This window comes from Saccoglossus kowalevskii, chromosome 2 (assembly GCF_978046115.1).
Source record: "Saccoglossus kowalevskii chromosome 2, keSacKowa6.1, whole genome shotgun sequence".
Classification (NCBI taxonomy): Eukaryota; Metazoa; Hemichordata; class Enteropneusta; family Harrimaniidae; genus Saccoglossus; species Saccoglossus kowalevskii.
The window spans coordinates 19,906,558-19,926,061 of record NC_140642.1 but is presented as its reverse complement, the minus strand read 5'-3'; the positions used below and the strand labels follow the sequence as shown (position 1 = coordinate 19,926,061).

The following is a 19,504-nucleotide window of genomic DNA, read 5'->3' as shown; positions in this document are numbered from 1 at the left end:
TTATACAGCATTTAATTACCTTTTATTTTTTTGTTTATAGATACAATGTACATTAATGAATACATTCAGATACCTCAGGTTAAGACAAATATCATTTACATATCAAAGATTTACACATATTCACAAATTATTAAAAGAAAAATAGTTTGACATCATTTGATATACAATTACATATGAAATTACAGTTTGGTTATAAAACTTAAAAATGATAGATATTGCTCTGGTATAATTTGATCAGAAATTTAAACACTACTTTGTAAATTGACTTGCAGAATAATACGTAGCTTGTTCCCACAATGCAACATCACCCATTCTGTTCCACTAAAATTAAGCACGAACACTAAACTATTTACATATTCTAATTACAGGGTAAATGACATGTGACAGATGATATAATCAATCATAGACAGGATTTGTGAAAATTAACTACTATAAAAATCCCTTTCTGATTTCATGTTGTTCATCAATTTTTGCAATGCAGAGTTTTATGTCAGAATACAACTCTGCCGTAATAATAGTTTATTACTATAATGCAGAAAATATTTAAATGTTTAAATACTAATTTAACTGGCATTCTTTAACAGTAATTTTATGTAATCTTCGCACCCTACTGTGGTATATCAAATTCAATGTTCCCGAAATGATAGTGTTTGCGTGTTTATCGCTTATGTACTTGCGCATATTGCATGACCTGGCATCGAAAAACTGGAATGTAGGACAGAATTCTAATATTCCAAATTGACTTTTCAAATTTCTGTCCCTCCCTCACCCAATGCATTGTGGGTTATGCATACACAAATAGAATTACATCGCGTCTGTCAGTAATTCAGGAATTGCATTGGGCATGTGACGTTTATCTACCAATAAAAACATGGCATTTGAATGTATGATATGTGTGGCTAATAACAATGTTGACATTAAATGGGTGGGCAGTAAGGTAGCATGAAGTGATTTCAGCGAGAAAAAACAATTTGAAAATTTACATGCATTAAGACATACATTTTACAGAGAGCAAGCTACACCCAAAATTGCATCTAATTTAATCACACAAAACAATCAAAGAGTGACATCGGTTATAAAACTAAAATATTTGTTCTCAAAAATGATGCCTCTCCAGCAGGATCAACCCATCAACAAGTTCTCAAATTTAAGAGTACAGCCATAATATAACATCTATACAAGGAAATGAAAGATGAACACGAGGCTTCTTGAGGAAAACTGTCATCAAACCAATTGAGTGGATCAGTGAGAGATGTCACACCGTATGGAGAGCTGGAATGTTTGAAAAAATCTGTGAAACCATCAAACTCGAGTAACAACAAAACTTTGTGCATACACCAAATTGTCATTGGCTTCACAGCTGAAAGTTACAGTATAACAGCATAAGTATCGTATTACTTTTCATCTACAAGTGATTGTGATATCTTGATGAGCTGTGGTATTTACTTGTACCTCTTGAAGGAGATTTATTTTTTGTGACCACGTTTATCGTATATGCTCTATTAGTGACGCATATAAACTAAAAATCGCATTTGTTGTATACCGAATCATTAAAATCTTGTTCTTGCGTAAATTTGAATTGAGACATCACATCATTTTAGGCGTGTTCTCGTTTAAATTTAAACAACGAGACATTTCCATTTAGATTAAAATGAACAACAATGAAACAGTAATTATGCGACATAGGCTGGTTTCCAGTCCAACTCGCGTACACGAGAATGGTCCAAAATTTGTCATATAAATAACTCAATGCTATTCACGAGTAAGTCTGTGTAATACACATTTTCACTTTTCTATCTCCGTATGAACCAGTCATTTTCTCCTTCATTATACAGGTTCAGTTGATTGAGGTAACTAAGGTAACGCCAGGTACAAAATGTAATATAAATCTTCATTTTATAATTATGTTATAATTACCGGTATAAGTATTGTGATAAAAATAAATATTTTTATGGTAACAGGAGTGAAAATATTTTGAAAATACAGCGAGATCCAATAGACAAACCATGTAAGATAAACTTATATGTATGTACAGTCTAGAATATACAACATGTGATTTTGATATTCAGTAGAGATGAAAATCCCATGTTTTGCATGATTTCCATATGTGTCAATCACATATCACACAATTAGCATATCCTTATTTAATTAATCTTTTGTAATATATATATATACAAGAATAATTAAATCAATGACGTCCTCAAAATACTCATGGCTTACGAGTAAGACTAGGATAGGCTAATTTTCCATATCTACCGGTAGTGTAACCATCAATGTATATATCTTGCTGAAAATAGCAGTCAGCTGGAGGATCATTGCCTACTGAACTTTTAATATTTACAGGCTGTGGAAGATCTCTAAAATTCAATTGTGAAATTACCTAGCCTCTCTGGAAACATCAGCAGTGTAAAGTTGTAAAAATAATAAAATCAACAAAGAAAATCCAAACCAAATTTTCTATTAAAAAAAAAATGAATACTTCCAGTTGTTAAGAGAAAACAAAAAACAAACTTGTACACAATCAGAGTATGGTAATTTGGTAATCTTTCAATGGGTTGTTATTCCAATACTGGCATTTCTTCTAACTCGTGGCTTGTAATAGCAGTTTTCTTTTCCAAAGGCAACCGTGAATATCTTAAATGTAATACTGTGCCAGCCTCCTCTATCATTTCCAAGGCCTGAAAGTAAAATCGATAGCAGGATGAATGGCTGAACTAAAAAAACTACTTTTTGTTTTCGTCTTGCCAATAAACATAAAGATAAAAGCAACTGGCTATGTCTTGCCATGGTCTAAATAAGAGATATTAGAAAACAGCAGCCAGTAAGCATGCATTGTTTTTCTCATGTGGCAGGTGGCCTTTCAAACACGAAAATAAGATGATCCAGCAAGTTTCTTTAAAAAATTGTTTTCAATTTTTAAAAATTTTCATCTGTGTCGTTTTTACTGTGATTTTTGTATTGATAGCAGGAGATGGTTAAAGTATACTCCATCAGAATGCTGCGTTTTTAGTATTGTTTATTGATCTGTTTTTTTCTTTTTATCACAAGTTCTGAGGGGTTACTGTCGGTAGATGTATTTACAGAGGTTATATTTGTACGCCGTTATCGGTTGTAATTTAATGATGAATATAAAGTCATGACAAATATATTCATTTTTTATATTTAGTGTGGTAGACATGGAATTCAAGGTGTTAACTATCTATGCCTCATCAGCAAAATGCATTTCCCCTATCCAGAGACAGAAATTTTAAAGGGCACAACACTGAACTGGTCATAAATATTTTTGACAAAACAATGGTTTATTTTGAGAAAAATTACAAAAAATGAATATCTTTTATACCAATCAGTAAATGTATGAATTATTTACAGTGTCTACCTTCCAGAGCTGGAATCCCACTCACTATTTAATGTCTTTCATGCATATCAATTAGGTGATTTACATAATATTTCACTTCACGACATTGGCAATAAACATTATATGGTAAACCATGAGAGGTTTAACACAAATTTTACAGACAGACAAAAGCACTAACCTGGTCCAACATTTCTTTGGTGTGCGCTGCAGATAAACAAAATCTGGCCCGTGATTCAATAATGGTAGTGGCAGGAAATCCAACTACTACAACTCCAAGGTTTCTCTTTAAACACTCCCTTCCAAAAGCACTGAGAAATCATGGAAAAAGATAATATTAATCAAGCAATAGAAAACTAACATATTTCCTATTTCCACATAATGCAGCTCAATAAATTTTTTTTTTTATTTCACTTGTATTAGAAGTGCCCTTTTAAAACCATGCACCTCTTAATGATAATACCGTAATTACTAAACAAATAATTAGTTTTAAAGAAAATACATTCACAATTCAAATAAATTGAAGATTTAAGCTATTACAATTTTACTGAAATAAATATTTAGTAATTCCATATTGGAAACCATAGGATAATCACCAAAGGGAGTGTTAGAGTGCAATTGAGGACTTGTGCAGTTTTGATGTGCAGTCAAAAAGGTCGTAGTAAAATGGTTACCTAGCAACCTGACAGGCGACTGTTATGGGTAATTACGTCAGCCGCTTGAAAATAGAACAAAACTGCTACAACAACCATCATTATAGTGTTTATGTAGTTGCGTTCATTGAGTGAAAACCACTCATGAAAGCACATGTGGTGATGATAACTAAAGATAAGAACAACATAGGTGTGTTGCCTCATTGTGGATAACAGCATAAAAAAAACACCTTGATTAGATTCCATAGCACACCCAGTTTGATATTTTTACTGCACGTTCCTACTATTGGTAGTTAGTATATAAATGCTATAGTTGTATGTATTGGTGTCACCTATGGCTGCTAAGGCAGTAACAAAAATACTACATTTGTATATCGGTATACAACAGTGTGGGATGTATATGAAATAATCTAGTATCACAGATTAACGTGGTGGGATAATCGTGCAGCACATTGACTAATTTCATGTATTCAAATAAACATGTAACCTTGGAATCATATCACTGACGACTATGGTATAGTCTCCTATTTTATTGGCACCTGTATACCAATACACTGTACATTAAAATAAAAGATTTTTAAGATGAGGAGATGTCTATATACGGTGATGTGCGATAAAGACAAAATTTTTCGTGCTTGTCAATCAAACACTATTCTAACCATCGCATGGAATCGCAAAATACAACAAGAGTATCTTTGTATTCATCTTTATAATCAAGGATACTCGTAAAAAAGTCTGAAGCAGACACTAACTCGCTCTTTCACAGACCATAGACCCTACAATATTCAAGGATCTATGCGACTTGCTCAGCATATCTTGCATTTAGTGCGTCACTTCTGCAATTTACGCAAGATCTTTATTGCATATCGCACAACTTGCATGTCCTCATTTTATAAATCCTATAAAGAAACCTTATATGCTATTTGACTTTTAAAGGACGGTGATCAGTACACTATGTATGCATGAGATATGGGCCCCATCATAATAACAAAGACTTTGAGTGTTGACAGAGTAATGTCCGAGATGATCAAGTGACTCTAAAATGGTCAAACTCTGTATCATCTGTATTCATTGCTTGCGGGAAAATCATGTTCATCTACAGAACAAAACACTTAAATCTCACACATGCATAACCAACGAATCCCGTCCTTTAATATATACATGTAAAAGACTAATTACAGAAGACAATACAAATTTACAGCAGCTGCTTTGATATTAATTTGCATATTAATGGGATTAATGGTAACAAAGACTTCTGAATTCATTACTCAATATGAATACAGTAATCACAGGTAAACCATTAGAAACTCTAGGAGGATTATGGTAGGAAAGCAAATTTCTTTTTCACTTCATGTAACTTTTAAGTTTCATTTTTTTTTAATCAGGATGATGTCGCTGTAAACATTTTTTGTTGCTTTTCGATCTATCAAATGGTTTTTTTTCAAAAACAGTGATTTAAAAAAAAATCTTCCCGAAGATTTTGTTTTCAAATCTACCGGTACTACCCCATCTCCATTGTTTCTTATGCTCAAACAATACATGATTCCTGAATTGATAATGTTCGTGCGTTTAGGCAGAGTACATAACCTGAGGTCAACAAACTTGAAGGTAGGACAGAGTTCACCAATGTATCAAAGACGTAGCATCACATTACACTGCTCTTCCATGTTCCTAACTCGCAGTGCGAAAAAAAAAATCGCCTTAAATAAGTGGCAGCATTTTTAAGCTAACTCATATTAGTCTCTAAAAATTTGCACACCATTCTGCCGATATAGAAAAATGTGCAAATTTATTGTAATTTTTGGTTGAAAAACTGTCATGGTCATATTTATTTTTTCTGCAAAAATCATCTTTTTTCAACTGGTAATCTATGTTTCTCAGCTGTTTAATATATAGTTCTTCTACCTGGCCTTTTTTTGTTTCCACCCACACTTACTCCAAAATATTTTAAAAATAGTTTCAAATATACCGCTGCCTTTTTCAGGGGTTTAATATTCATTGTTATTTTGACCTTTAATATTTTTGTCCTACCCTCACTCAGGGCTAATGAGGTTATGTATATGTCAGTATTTCAGGAATCAGGAATCATTAGTAAACAAACATATCCTGATATAAACCAGGTCAACTAGAAAAAAAATAATGTTATATAATAATAGGTTATGAGCTGCAGTTTTTATAAAATTATTACAGAAACTACTAAACTTAGTTTTAGCACCCCCACTGCACATCTGCCAGGCCTGATGAAATTTTTAGCTATCGCACGACAAAACAGTATCTGTCATCCAACAATTTAATTGAAAGGTCAATGCCAAAAAAAAAGAAAGTATGAGCAAATTACGCCTTCAGAACAGAAATGTCTCAGCAAATACCTCAACTTTTACATGGCAGAAAGAATAAAACGACAACACTGTTTTGCTAGCAATATTGCAATACTGCCTCTAAAGACTTCGAGAAAAAGCAGAAAGAAAAGTATTTGCTACAAATCTTTACACATAGCTCCATAACCCCAGATTTTCTATTATAGTGTAAAATACCAAGTTTTTGTTATTTTCTGTCTTGTGATGAGAGTAGTGTTAGCCCCCCCCCCCAATATTTACTGTGCACAGATACAGCAGATTTAATCAATTTATCAACAGAGGGTGCTGTGCAGTGGTGTTAAAAGTAGAGAAAGCATGCCGACAAAACATTAAGTTGACTAGTACCAGTAACTTTTTGTTTTAGGTATTACATTCTGAAAATATTGAAAAAATGCAGCTCATGATCCCGTAAATAGTAAAAGGTAAAGTTTTTAACTAAACTGTTTATCCATTTCAGTCTTTCAGTCTTGCAGGATACAATGTTTTCACAGTCAGTGACAGACACCCATAAGTACTGAAATTAAGCAAGGCAAATGATAACGATGGAAGATCAGGTGCTCGATGATGGTTTTTTGTTCAACACTTCAATTTCAAATTCTGAACTAACCCACAGTGTTTTCAATTTTACATTTCGTACTTTTCCTTTTTCTAGAGAAGTTGATGCAACTGCAGCTCCCAATTATTAAATTAGTATGTAGAGGAGACGCAGCATAGAAATTAACAAATAAAGCTTACCCTATTTTTGCAGGCATGTACAACATGAGTGGAACAACTGGTGAGTCATCACTACCATAAATGAGGAAACCCATTTCATGTAACCGGCGGCGAAAGTATCGAGTGTTCCATGCCAACTGGCGGAGACGATGGCGACCTGGAAAAACAAATCCATATAGATATCAGTGTCTGTCTGTAAATGCCGAAGCATAGCGGTTAACTTGCAAAATATTTTTATCTGAATTGCATATTTATTTTGTTATAACCTCAGCCCGAAAACGTCTAACAAAACATTGTGCTGAAAAGGTCTTGTGAAATCACAGTGCTGAATAAGGTCACATAAAAGTAATGGGCTGATAAAGTATTGAAAGAACACTGGAGGACACAAATAACTGACCTTGCAACAATCTTTTATACAAGTATTGATACAGATGATATCTCATTGTCAGTCAGTCTGTCATAAGTCATGAGCGTTTGTATGTCTTACATTTCCATGAAATAACAGGCGAATACCATTAACTTCGAAACCGAAGACAAAAGACCAAGGACAGGCTAGTGACACAGAAATAATCTACAGGTGCATGGTTTCCAGGCACCTATGATATGTAGATGATTATTTACCTGTATTAGTTCCATCCAATCCCATGATGCATTGCATACTTGATATAATCTGTTGTGCCACTGGTGGAGACATCGAGATAGCATATACCGAACTGTGAGAATGGAATTTTAAATGTGCTATCAATTCCTGATAATGAAAAGACAATAAAGTTAAAAGTTTGCACTCTCTGTGTAGTGTGAAATCGTGCATAATAAACCAATAATATTCCAATCAGTTTTATTGGTATACATTATAAAGACAATTTTCTCTTTAAGGTATTATCATGTGCTTATGTCAACATCTTGGGAGTGTTAATTTTATGCCATTTTCTATTCATACAAGTATGCAAATATTCATAAATAATTTATTGATGGTTGCGACTTTCATGCGCTTCTGGCAAAGTAAATACATGTATGCTAAATGTAATGGCATTTCTTTAATGGTGCATGTTTTCAAAAAACTTTATATGGTTTTTTACTCTATTTCACTCAGAAAGTGATCGCTTATATACACAAGTTCACACTCATCTCAGATTCGGCCATTGTTTCGTTCTGTATGTTAATTCAGTTTGACTATACATTCCTTATATTTCAGATCCCAGATAAGTCTGATCTCCTGTATTGCGCTAAAATTAATAATAACACATTTTTTTGGCCTTACCTTAGTACCTGCAATATACCCGCCAGCTGCTCCAAAACTCTTTGTAAATGTTCCCATCATTATATCCACATCCCTGGGATCCATCCCATAATAGTCTACAACACCTCGTCCATTTGGACCCAAAGCTCCAATACTGTGTGCTTCATCCAGATAAAGATATGCATTATATTTCTTCTTCAGTCTCACTAATTCAGGTAAATTGGCAATAGAACCTTCCATACTGAAAACAGAAGTGAAACATAAAGTTAACTGGTTATAAAGTTATGACTCTCCTTTTCAGGCCTTCATTTTGAAAATGTCTTTTAAGTTAAAAATAGCTCTCCTAAAAAGCACTGAGGTGAGTTATGATTTCAATGGGTTGAAAAATAATTTTGCATGTATAAAATTATAACAAAACACAAGAGTGATCGCTAGCCTCTTACCTGTATATCCCTTCCACAATAATAAGTATTTTTTTCCAAGGCCTGTAAGTGCCTGGTTCACCGTCAATGATTGAATTTCGCAAGACATTTTCAAGGCTCTTCATATCTGTCAACAATAAAGATAACAATTAAAACTAATAAACTTTAATGACCTTCACTTAGATATTTAATTTTATGAAAATATTTGAAACTTGTAAACGCCCTCTGACAAAATGATGGTTCATGTTTGTTGTGTCAAATGAATATATTGAGAATAGAATGCTAGTTTACCAATACGCATATGCAACCAGCACCTACACAGCTGAAATTATCATTCAAGGAACCATAAGTCTAAAGAATTGGTAAAAAAATGTTGTTTTTTTTAAGAAATAAATTTTACAGTACATTAGTTTTGATCATATTTTTAAAATGATATATATGACCCTCAACAGAAAGTAGGACCAGCTGAATAATGTATATATATATGACACTCAACAGAAAGTAGGACCAGCTGAATAATGTATATTTTGCATTGAATGATGCAGGAAATTTATTTGTAGAATAAAACTGTTTCAATAGATGATTTTCCGTATAATTGCGAGATCTCGCAAGATGCATGAAAGACGCGCGTCGAACGTCTGCCGCAAAAATCGAACGCTTTGATTTTGAACTAGAATTTCTTTATTTCGTAACTCACATCGACCGGCCGATCTTCGACAGAGGAATATTGCTTCCGAATACCCTCACTTAATCGAAATTGCCTATCATCAAATGTGGACAGCACATTATTAAGCATGGAAATGTCCCCCCAAATACTTTCGCGTTTGTCGAATCCCACGCGATGTTTGACGCGACTACGACGCTATGACCTCTCGCAGTGTACGGAAAATGGTCACGACAACATACAAGGTTATCACTTGATATTCATAGAACTGTTTGATAAGAGTGATGTCATAGGTTAAAGGTGACTGGATAATATAAATATAGCCCATGATCCACGAATATCAATAAGCTATATGAATAAGTGATATCAGGTGATAACCTTTTTATCACATGACCAACTCAAAATGGCCAAGAAACAGTGATCACATGGAATTTCAGCTACCAATCATATGCAATTGGTTGTGACCTCTAAGAGCATCTGCGGATACAATTTTACAGTTACGGCCGATGGTTTTTTCAAAATTTGAAGAAATATCATGCTTCTAGGTAATAGTTTCCATAAACATTCAGTCATCAATAATATGGGTTGTTATTTCATGATGCAAGTAACTGTTGCTACCCAATCATTATCATATCGCAAGGATAAAATACAGTACCATTGTGGGATTTGGGTTTTCTACGTGTATTGTTCAAGCACACAGAGACTGATGATGTTTTTCATGCCTAACGCCACTTTTAGTGTGAAATATCAGTTAGTGATACTTACACTAAGCATCGCTACTGTGAATGATATGCATCATATAATAAAGTAAAAACGCTCCACACATATCTCCACTGAAGCATAGCAAATATTTATTAAAGCAGAAATATGAGCTGAATAATTAATGGCTCTTTCTCCGAAGAAAAAAAAAAAATCTACTTACCATTATGCTTGAAAGTTTTTATTGAAGCACCTGAGAGGCGACATCCTAACACCAATGATGCATGGTTTAACTCATCACTCAGTATTAAGCAGCCCTGTTATTAGTAAGAGACGGGAGACGTGTCAAAGTCCAGAAATAACATACACACCCATTTTGTCAACTAATTTTTATTAATCTGTGCCATGGAGTCCCATGGTACAGATAGTATTTATTTGTCTTGTATTTGTCTTTGTTATCAGCTGCTAGCACTAAATTGGGTATAAAGAAAAACAACCTCCTGACATAATGAATGCACATTTGATGATTGGCGATCTTCGTAGATCTTATCATGTATGGTATTCATCTTTTTCTAAGTGACGTATAATGCTTATCTGTGAATGGAAACTTCACTGACATTGACAGTTATTTGCAAGATAAAAAAAAACTTTTATCTTATTATCAAATCCATCTGAGCCAGATCAATATTTGTGGTACATAATGAATAAACACACGGCAGGGTAATTTGTTGTACTACATTGCCTTACTGATATTAACATACAAACAGATGGAAAAATTATTTTTTGTTTGAATGAAAATTTATTTTGCAGCTGTGTATAGTAGTATGAGCATCTTCATATTGTATTCATTAGTACCAAAAATCATTCTGACTTAGTTTTACATAGGTTAAAAAAAGTGGATGCAAATCAGTTCACAAGGTACACTCATTCAAGAAATTCAGTCAATAATACAAGAAAAATATTTATTGTAAAACATGAATCCAAATTCCAATAAATTTGGTAAAAGATTTATGGATTTCTGATTTCCATATTATGCATCTAATAAAGCCACACTGAGCAGAACAATACAGGTTTGGAGTGTTATTTTTGAAAAACAAAATTAATAGAAACTGCACAACAACTAAAATGACACAAGGTCTCACCTTGCCAAGAAGGGCTGGGATATTCAAAGCATTAGTAGCAAAGCCCATACCGAATACCATAGCAGACTCTAACCCTAAGAATTGAGCTACTAGTTTTTCCAATTCTATGTGGATATCGAGATTGCCTAGCAAAAAAAAAAAAAAATAGCAGAACAAAATAGTTAAGTTAACGTCAAACATACGACTAAGTAACTACTAAAAATTATATTTTAACTTATTTTATAAAGTAGTGAATTTGCTATATTAGAAATACAAAATAATGACAAAATTATTTATTACATACACATGTAGAATCATTAAATTATGACTTAGTTTGAAGACAGATACACCACTCATTTACTCAATGAAGCATGCATGTGCTAATAATAAAGCAAATGTGGTAATGTGTATTTTCATTGAACAAGTCAACATAATTGGTGATACTATAAGCTTTAGCAAGGAGATACATGCACAAACAATAATATTTTCATAAAGATATTCATGACCGAAATACATGCCATTGAGACAAAATCAGGTCAGTGTTTTAAGAACTCACCAAGTTCCTGTCTGGTGCTGCACACTCCGGCACCATATTTAATTAAAGTTTCTTGAGAAGCTTCAGCACAAGTTCCAGAGTCCTCGGCAAAACCCAGATAGTTATACGACCCAAGGTTAATACACCGACTTGATTTCCCAGTAACGCTACAAAAAATATTAATTAAATACAGATTCTCATCATAAGGCATTTATCTTGGGCGTTGTTAGCTTAGTCTGGTCTGTTATACAAATAACGTATTTTATTATTTTACATAATAGGTAAAAATAAATTCATGAATCTGAATCTATACTTTACGCAAATCAGTTTTTACCTTATGAGAATCAGTTTTCACCTTACAAAAATCAGTTTTTACCTTGTGAGAATCAGATTTTACCTTATGAGAATCAGTTTTTACCCTGTGTGAATCAGATTTTACCCTGTGTGAATCAGATTTTACCCTGTGTGAATCAGATTTTACCTTACGAGAATCAGATTTTACCCTGTGAGAATCAGATTTTACCCTGTGAGAATCAGATTTTACCCTGTGTGAATCAGATTTTACCCTGTGTGAATCAGATTTTACCCTGTGTGAATCAGTTTTTACCCTGTGTGAATCAGATTTTACCCTGTGAGAATCAGATTTTACCCTGTGAGAATCAGATTTTACCCTGTGAGAATCAGATTTTACCCTGTGTGAATCAGATTTTACCCTGTGTGAATCAGTTTTTACCCTGTGAGAATCAGATTTTACCCTGTGTGAATCAGATTTTACCCTGTGTGAATCAGATTTTACCCTGTGTGAATCAGATTTTACCTTAAGAGAATCAGATATTGAATACATACACAAGCAATAAATTTGTTGCTGTAAGAGGCTCATATAAACCAAAAATTGTTTTTATTTTATGCTGATTTATTGATATTTGACCACAGACTCACATCTATTATTTCCGTAATCGCATTCACTACTAATAGATCAAATACAGTAATCGCATTAACTGAAGTGCTCATTTAGTGTGTGGATGACTCAGCTAGATTACCTAAGACATTAGTTCTGCAGACTAAATTATAAGTCAGAATAAATAAAGATTTAACATTTTTTTTTCATTAATACACTTTGACTTTGATTTTCATGTCACAATTCCTGAGCTACCCTTTAAGAGGAAAATCATTCATTTGCATGACATAGCCCTCGTTGTAATACTGAAATGAAATGCCAAGTATAAATATATGTATATTAGATCTAGTTGTGTACATGTAATGTTAGAAATGTGACAGCAGAATGAAAATGTTACAAATCACATTGGTTGACGAGAAATATATTTTAAGATCTCCAAATCAACAAACACAATCACAAAGAGTTAGCGGCCATATTTGTTCTATGTTGAGTAGAATACAAACAAAATAGGGTTCTGATGAGAATTCATTCATTTGTGGGAAAATAAAATATTCTAAATAATTTTGTACAGTAACAGCACGCACAAAATGGGGGTAGGGTTATAAAATGTGTTTTGTGGCACAAAACAAGTTCTTTACCAACCGTCATTTAAATTTTGCTTCTCAACCTACCTTGCAATAATGGTGCTGTGGGGAAGTTTTTAGGGTTGAAGTATGCAAATTAGTATTGGGCTCCTTAACATACCGATAGTTTTAATAAGTGAGGGGGGGGGGCAATGGGTTCATCAGTTACACCATTGAAATCATTATCAGTAAAGGGTTTAATGGATTCTAGGTGTTAATGGATTAAAGGGAGGTGATTAACAGTGAAAACAATGAAAAGGACCCACTTAGAATACTGACAAAAAAGTCATTCAAAACAAGCAAATATAAACAATGAAAAAGACCCACTTAGAATACTGAAAAAAAAGTCATTCAAAACAAGCAAAGATTGATATCTGACATATGATTTATCGTCAGACTGTGCATACAGGTAAGCGAGTATGCAGTATTTGTGATACACGGACAAGCACACAGACTTAGGAAGCATGATCCAAGAAATTTTAACTACACAAAATTGTGAGAGAACCAAGAATCAGTGAAAACACAAAATTTTGCAGATGTGAAAAATAAACTGGGGTCAAATTGAAACTAGGGGCATGAATTCACAGTAATATGTGCAAAATGTTGTCCACCAAACAGCATCAAATGACTTGTAGCGAAAATGAAATGCTCTACAGGAGGTTTTTTTCCTTTTGAAAATTTTTACTTGGATACTTTTTACAATGTAACAAGCATTGATTTCATCACTAGCAGCAATCCAAGAGTGTGGGTGTTCTTTCAACTAAAATAGAGCTATGAAGCAATCATTCGGCTGTCAATGTGTTTTACAAATGTAATGGGCTAAGCATAGTTGACTGAATCACACAAAAATGAGTGTGAATGAAATTATGCAAGCTATCTCTGAAAAAAAAATTTTATAAAATGATGTCAATCTGTTCATCTGCAAGAAATGATTCCAGAAACATTTACAGACTGCAAATTTCAGGTTGTCGACAAATTTGATGAAGCTACACTGAATTAGATGATATATTAGTGAGAAATCAGCATGAATATGAATAAAAAAAACAGTCTGCCATTATTGTTCAAATCTCAAAAAAAATATGACATGCACTCAAAACCCAACATGACCATGACAAATAGTTTTAGTAAAAAACCAGTCAGTCTAAATCAAATAGTAATGTAAATCAATGTACGTATGTAAGTCATCATACATAATCCTTGTGTTTAGTTAGATTGTGATCGATCAAAGCATGTCTGAGAAATTGCTCCGGAAGTAAAAACTGATATCGGACAAACAGAATCTAAGCCAATAGTCCCAGACTTTGTCTAAAATGATAACTAATCATTTTATGTTGCAAAGGGTGCGCAAAAGTATAGCAGATGTGTCCATTGAAATAATTAAAACTGTCTTGATTAAAAGATCAATCTTGATTTTTCAATGAAAACCACTTTAATTTACGGCTTGAAAATTATTAGCGTCGCAAAATTTAAAAGTAATTTTTCATGTGTTGTTCAACTTCACTCTGCGTGCTATTTCAATAAAGAATTTGTTTAATCCCCTATGTTTATTCACACATTATCCCCGTCACATGACCATATTACAAGAGCGAGTGGGCCAACAATGTTACATGTTGGCTTTTGGGATATTCTAAACCTGCAACGTGTCATCCACATCACAGATCTAGAAATAAACTGGTAGCCGATCAAACCGACCAACTAATTTGAATAAAATATCAGCTAGTCCTTAAATAGACAGCAGTTTTTTCAGTTTTGTTGGGACCACATATATTTTTATTTTTTCAACTTACTTGAAAACGAAACTACGTCACTCCACATGCATTGATAATTGTTACATTGATTACAGTCCTCAACACTGACTCATATCAAGATTAATTTCGCAATTCCTCAACATCTACCGTAGATCGTATTTTCAGCTGTATAAATATCAAGCTAAACCAATACTGTAAAACCATTTATTTTCACTGAAATTTCATTTCACTATTTTGATGTTTTGAGCTTTTTCACTGGGTTTTAATTTCACAAACGCAGGGAAACAATGATTTCTATTGTTATTTCGCATGCATGTTCATGTGCTTTTAAGAGAAATTTATAAAGAAACTAAAAACCAGTGAATAATTTAGGCATTTACAGTATGTAAAGGTTGTGTGGACAAACCACAAAGGAGTTATCTGAAACCAGACTAAATTTTTAAAAATAGTTTTCTCAATAGTTTTTCAATTCATTTTTAATCACTTGTATTTTAAAATTTTTTTTAAGAATACTATGTTTGTTTATAGGATGGGGATAAGAGCGAAAATATCTACAGAGCGTCATTCAAAGGTAGTTTGTTTTATTGATACAAGCCCTAATTCGTACCAAGATCTAAGGCATTCTAGTTTTAGAACGATAGAGTGATCCCTAGATCAGACAGTACCCTACATCGATGAAAGTATCAATACTCACTCTAAGTGCCAGTTGTAATCACTGCTAGTTCTTTCCATGATATCAAACCATCCACCCGGAGTACTGCATATTGGTCGATTCCAACAGTCTCGGATACGTCTATAAAGATTGCGTGTATAAAAACTTTCAAAATCGGAATATAATGGAACAAAACCCTGTAGTAGGAAAGCAGGAGATATTAATATAATTTGGGCATTAACCTCTAGCGATAGTGTTTTCGCAGTCTGGGCATGGACGAAAAGTAACACTAACACATCATTAATTAAACTTGCACTTTAAAGTGAGACTTATTTACATAAAGCTAAAGGCAACAAGATTATTTACAACATTCATTTGAAAATGGTTAACCACACTTAATTGTAAAAAAACTCGGGAAAGCTAATACAAATCTGAAAGTTGAAAATAATTTATGTCAAGAAATAGATAATAATAAAGATGACACACCAAGAATTGAACAAATTACAAATTTGAGAACTACTGGACTGCAGCTACAGAGCACAAATTACAAGCTTTTTACAAAACTAAAGAATCTCCCCAAACATAGATTACCAATTGAAAAGTGCTGATTACTACAAGAATACTTGGCAATGGAACCCAGTATAACCTGAATTGTACAGAATTTATCGATTTACTCAATGTTTCAGACACAATCTTGCTATCAGTAATACCTTTTTTAATGAAATTAGTAGTATTTTCTAAATGTAATTGTTAAGACAATACTGCTGTACTATTCCTCGTCACTGTGTTAAATCTTTGAGTTAAGTCAACTTCTGTCACCGGCCATTTACAAAATAAAACATGTTGACATTTTTTCAATATTTTTTTTCAAAATTTTGCTCAAGACCCTTAGGCAATATGAAATGTCCATTTTATAGAAAAACACTTAAAAATAGGCAAAATGTATCACCAACATTTTGGTGGGAAAAATTATGGCGGGAAAAATTATGGCGGAAAAAATTATGGCGAGAAAAGGTTTAAACAACTTCAACTGAAAATTATAGCATCAGTAATGGTTAATCCAAAAATTATCTAAAAGCATTAAATTTACATGCGCATAGTTTGAGGCATTGTTTATCAACCAATGTAAGATTATATAATCTTGATACAAGGGTTATCATTTTTTACTGATTTGCAAAAATTTGTATCATGAAATTACATGTAGAGCGGTTTGCAGTATCCTATTCAACTGCACTAGACTTTTGTTTACATTTATTTACACCTTACATAGAAGAATTCCCACCATTGAAAAGCAAAAAATCATGAACAGCTTAGGGGGTACTAACCATTGTTATTGTTACAAAGAGAGGAAGTAGTATTTTAGTACATGTCATGAATGTGTACATGTCAACTGCACACTCCTGAACAGATCAAAAGGTGTAACACAAACAAAAACCAACCTTATTTCCAAATTCTTTTGCAGCACTATTTTTTTCTCCACAAAGCTTCCTCAAGAAGTCTCTGACATGGCCAACTACCACAAGTAAGGCATATGCCATGTAGGTAACTATTGCTATCAGCATAGGAGCTTCCTCAAACGATTCACATGATTTCTTCTTTGTATACTTAACCTGTAGACAATACATTATTAAAAAACATTGCAAGCATGTTTTCAAAACTGTCACTTACATTGTATATCAATAAATAAATAAATAAATAAATAAATAAATAAATAAATAAATAAATAAATAAATAAATAAATAAATAAATAAATAAATAAATAAATAAATAAATAAATAAATAAATAAATAGCTGAACAAAAAAAAAAAAGAAAACTTAAAAATCAATTGGAAAGCTTCAGATATTCAATATTTGAGAAAAATCCAATAAGCCTGTTATTCCCAGAAATGTTTTTTTTGGGATTTCATAATTTCTCATTAGTTGAAGACGTCATGAGCAAAACAAAGTACATGTAGAGCATTCAACATTTTCACCACCAGACTTTATCGCCCAAATTTTTCTGCACTTTTTTTTCTTATATCAGTAATATTCTTCAATATTTCTGGAAATAAGCTCTAATTATGGAACCAACAGACAAAATTTGAGTCAATTTTTATTTTTTACTCGAAACATTTTTATCTTCTGAAGGAAAGGGCAGACTATAAACGGGACTATTTGTAAATTTGTGATGAAAAGAGAGAACTAGTGGTGAAAAGGTCAAGCTTGGTAGAAAATAAGATTAGCAAATTGAAATCCTGAACATCTGAATTTTACTTGAGCAAATCTATTGTGGTTGACATTTCTCCTGGACAAGTCAGTTTAAACAACTTTTCATTTCAAGATGCACAAGTTCCACCAAACAGTCCACCTCTTTAATATGCAAATCCATGAGAAATGTAGAAGATGAACAATTCAACTCACATAAACACCATAAATTGTATACACAAAGTCAACAAAAGGTGTGATCATCTACAAAATAGGTCAGAACCACTGATCACAAAGTACTGTCAGTACTGTAAATGCATTAATTATTCACTGGGTTTCAATTTTGCTGTTTTCGCATAAGTAAAATTTGCTAAATTAAATCTATGTGAACATGTTAAATAAAGCTACTTTTCTATAATAATTTGCATCATTTTGGACGATATGAACATAAATTTTGATTGATCAAAATTTGTGTAAAATATCTGAAAAAATATGCAGGTTTTATTTTGTGCAACATTAAAAATATGGTCTTACTGATATAAAAAAATTTAAATCATAAAACTTCTAACCACTAAAAATGATGACTTCAGCAGTTTGTTGTGAAGGATGAAGTTGTAAACAAATTCGTTTCTCAAAAAAGTAAAGTATATACTGCGATGACTATATGCCCGGCTGTTTTGAAGTAAAAAAAATTGTATTTTGTCTCTCAAAAATAATCGAGGGATTAACAGGTTAGAATCTCCATAGATTAGATTTATTTCTGACAACATGTACATATGAAGGTAGAAAATTCTAGAAGGAGCAGAGTAAAGGTTGAAATTTTCAACTAGGGAAAAAACGGGAACATCAAAATCACTCATCAACCAAAATGAACTAAAGAAATTCCGCTGTAGTAATAGTATATTATTGCTAGACTACATCGGGAGTGTTTTGTGTTTTGTTTATTCCTATAGCCCTTTGGGTGTGGCGGGAATTAAAACGCATCTACATACCACCGAACCTTCCCCTGGTATATGACAAAGCACGAATACATGTACTAAATTCTTTACTAGTAACGCGGACTATGATCACACAACACGAAGGTCAAACAAACACTCAAACTCAAAGTTGTGGTTCGTGAAAGACGTTCTGTGTCGATGACATACCAACATTGCTATAACATATGAGCAGGTGGATGAGAGTGGTAAATGTAGATGTTTGGTAATGCATTTTAGAAACGAATCTCCACCCGAATAAATATCATACCTTTGAAGTCGGTACTTGTTTGCATATAGTATGGCCGTTACGGATGCCGTTGGCGACAGCGCCCTGGTTGTGATGTTTTCTTTTTTTCACATCGCCGTTTCGAACAACCCCTTCGTCGAAAGCCATTTCTGTTAATACTAGTCTGAGGTTACTGATAAGGGATTCCACTTGTCAGATAGCTCTCGCGGGCTGGCACGGGGGGTTAGCTCAATGAGATGTAGTCGTAACTGAGTGGTCCATTATATCAACATATTTGTCGGCTGACCAATCACAGGGCTCATACTGATAACGTTGAGCAGTACCGTAACAACACAGACGAAGCATACGAGTCACATATTTTTTCACTTGTTAATTTTTTTATTATAAGAATTTGATGATTATAATTCAAACAAAGGTA

The 19,504-nt window shown here is 33.1% G+C and overlaps 1 protein-coding gene across 3 annotated transcripts; it reads right to left on the bottom strand.

Moving 5' to 3' along the window:
* On the bottom strand, nucleotides 1-19,385 carry LOC100378518 (serine palmitoyltransferase 2-like). Of its 3 annotated transcripts, none has more exons than XM_002734766.3 (12): nucleotides 19,108-19,385; nucleotides 17,118-17,288; nucleotides 15,721-15,875; nucleotides 11,779-11,924; nucleotides 11,244-11,368; nucleotides 10,325-10,418; nucleotides 8,760-8,865; nucleotides 8,338-8,557; nucleotides 7,698-7,824; nucleotides 7,098-7,233; nucleotides 3,534-3,663; nucleotides 1-2,678 (listed from the first exon to the last, which is right to left on the bottom strand). In XM_002734766.3, the coding sequence occupies exons 1-12, from the start codon at nucleotides 19,231-19,233 to the stop codon at nucleotides 2,559-2,561; spliced, it is 1,656 nt and encodes a 551-aa protein (XP_002734812.1). In that variant the 5' UTR covers nucleotides 19,234-19,385; the 3' UTR covers nucleotides 1-2,558. The 3 variants fall into 3 exon arrangements, with proteins under 3 accessions (XP_002734812.1, XP_085348745.1, XP_085348744.1); XM_085492619.1 differs by lacking the exon at nucleotides 1-2,678 and adding an exon at nucleotides 6,804-6,876 and having other exon boundaries at nucleotides 3,581-3,663; XM_085492618.1 differs by lacking the exons at nucleotides 1-2,678; nucleotides 3,534-3,663 and adding exons at nucleotides 3,664-4,174; nucleotides 6,804-6,876.
* Nucleotides 19,386-19,504: the final 119 nt, after the last annotated feature.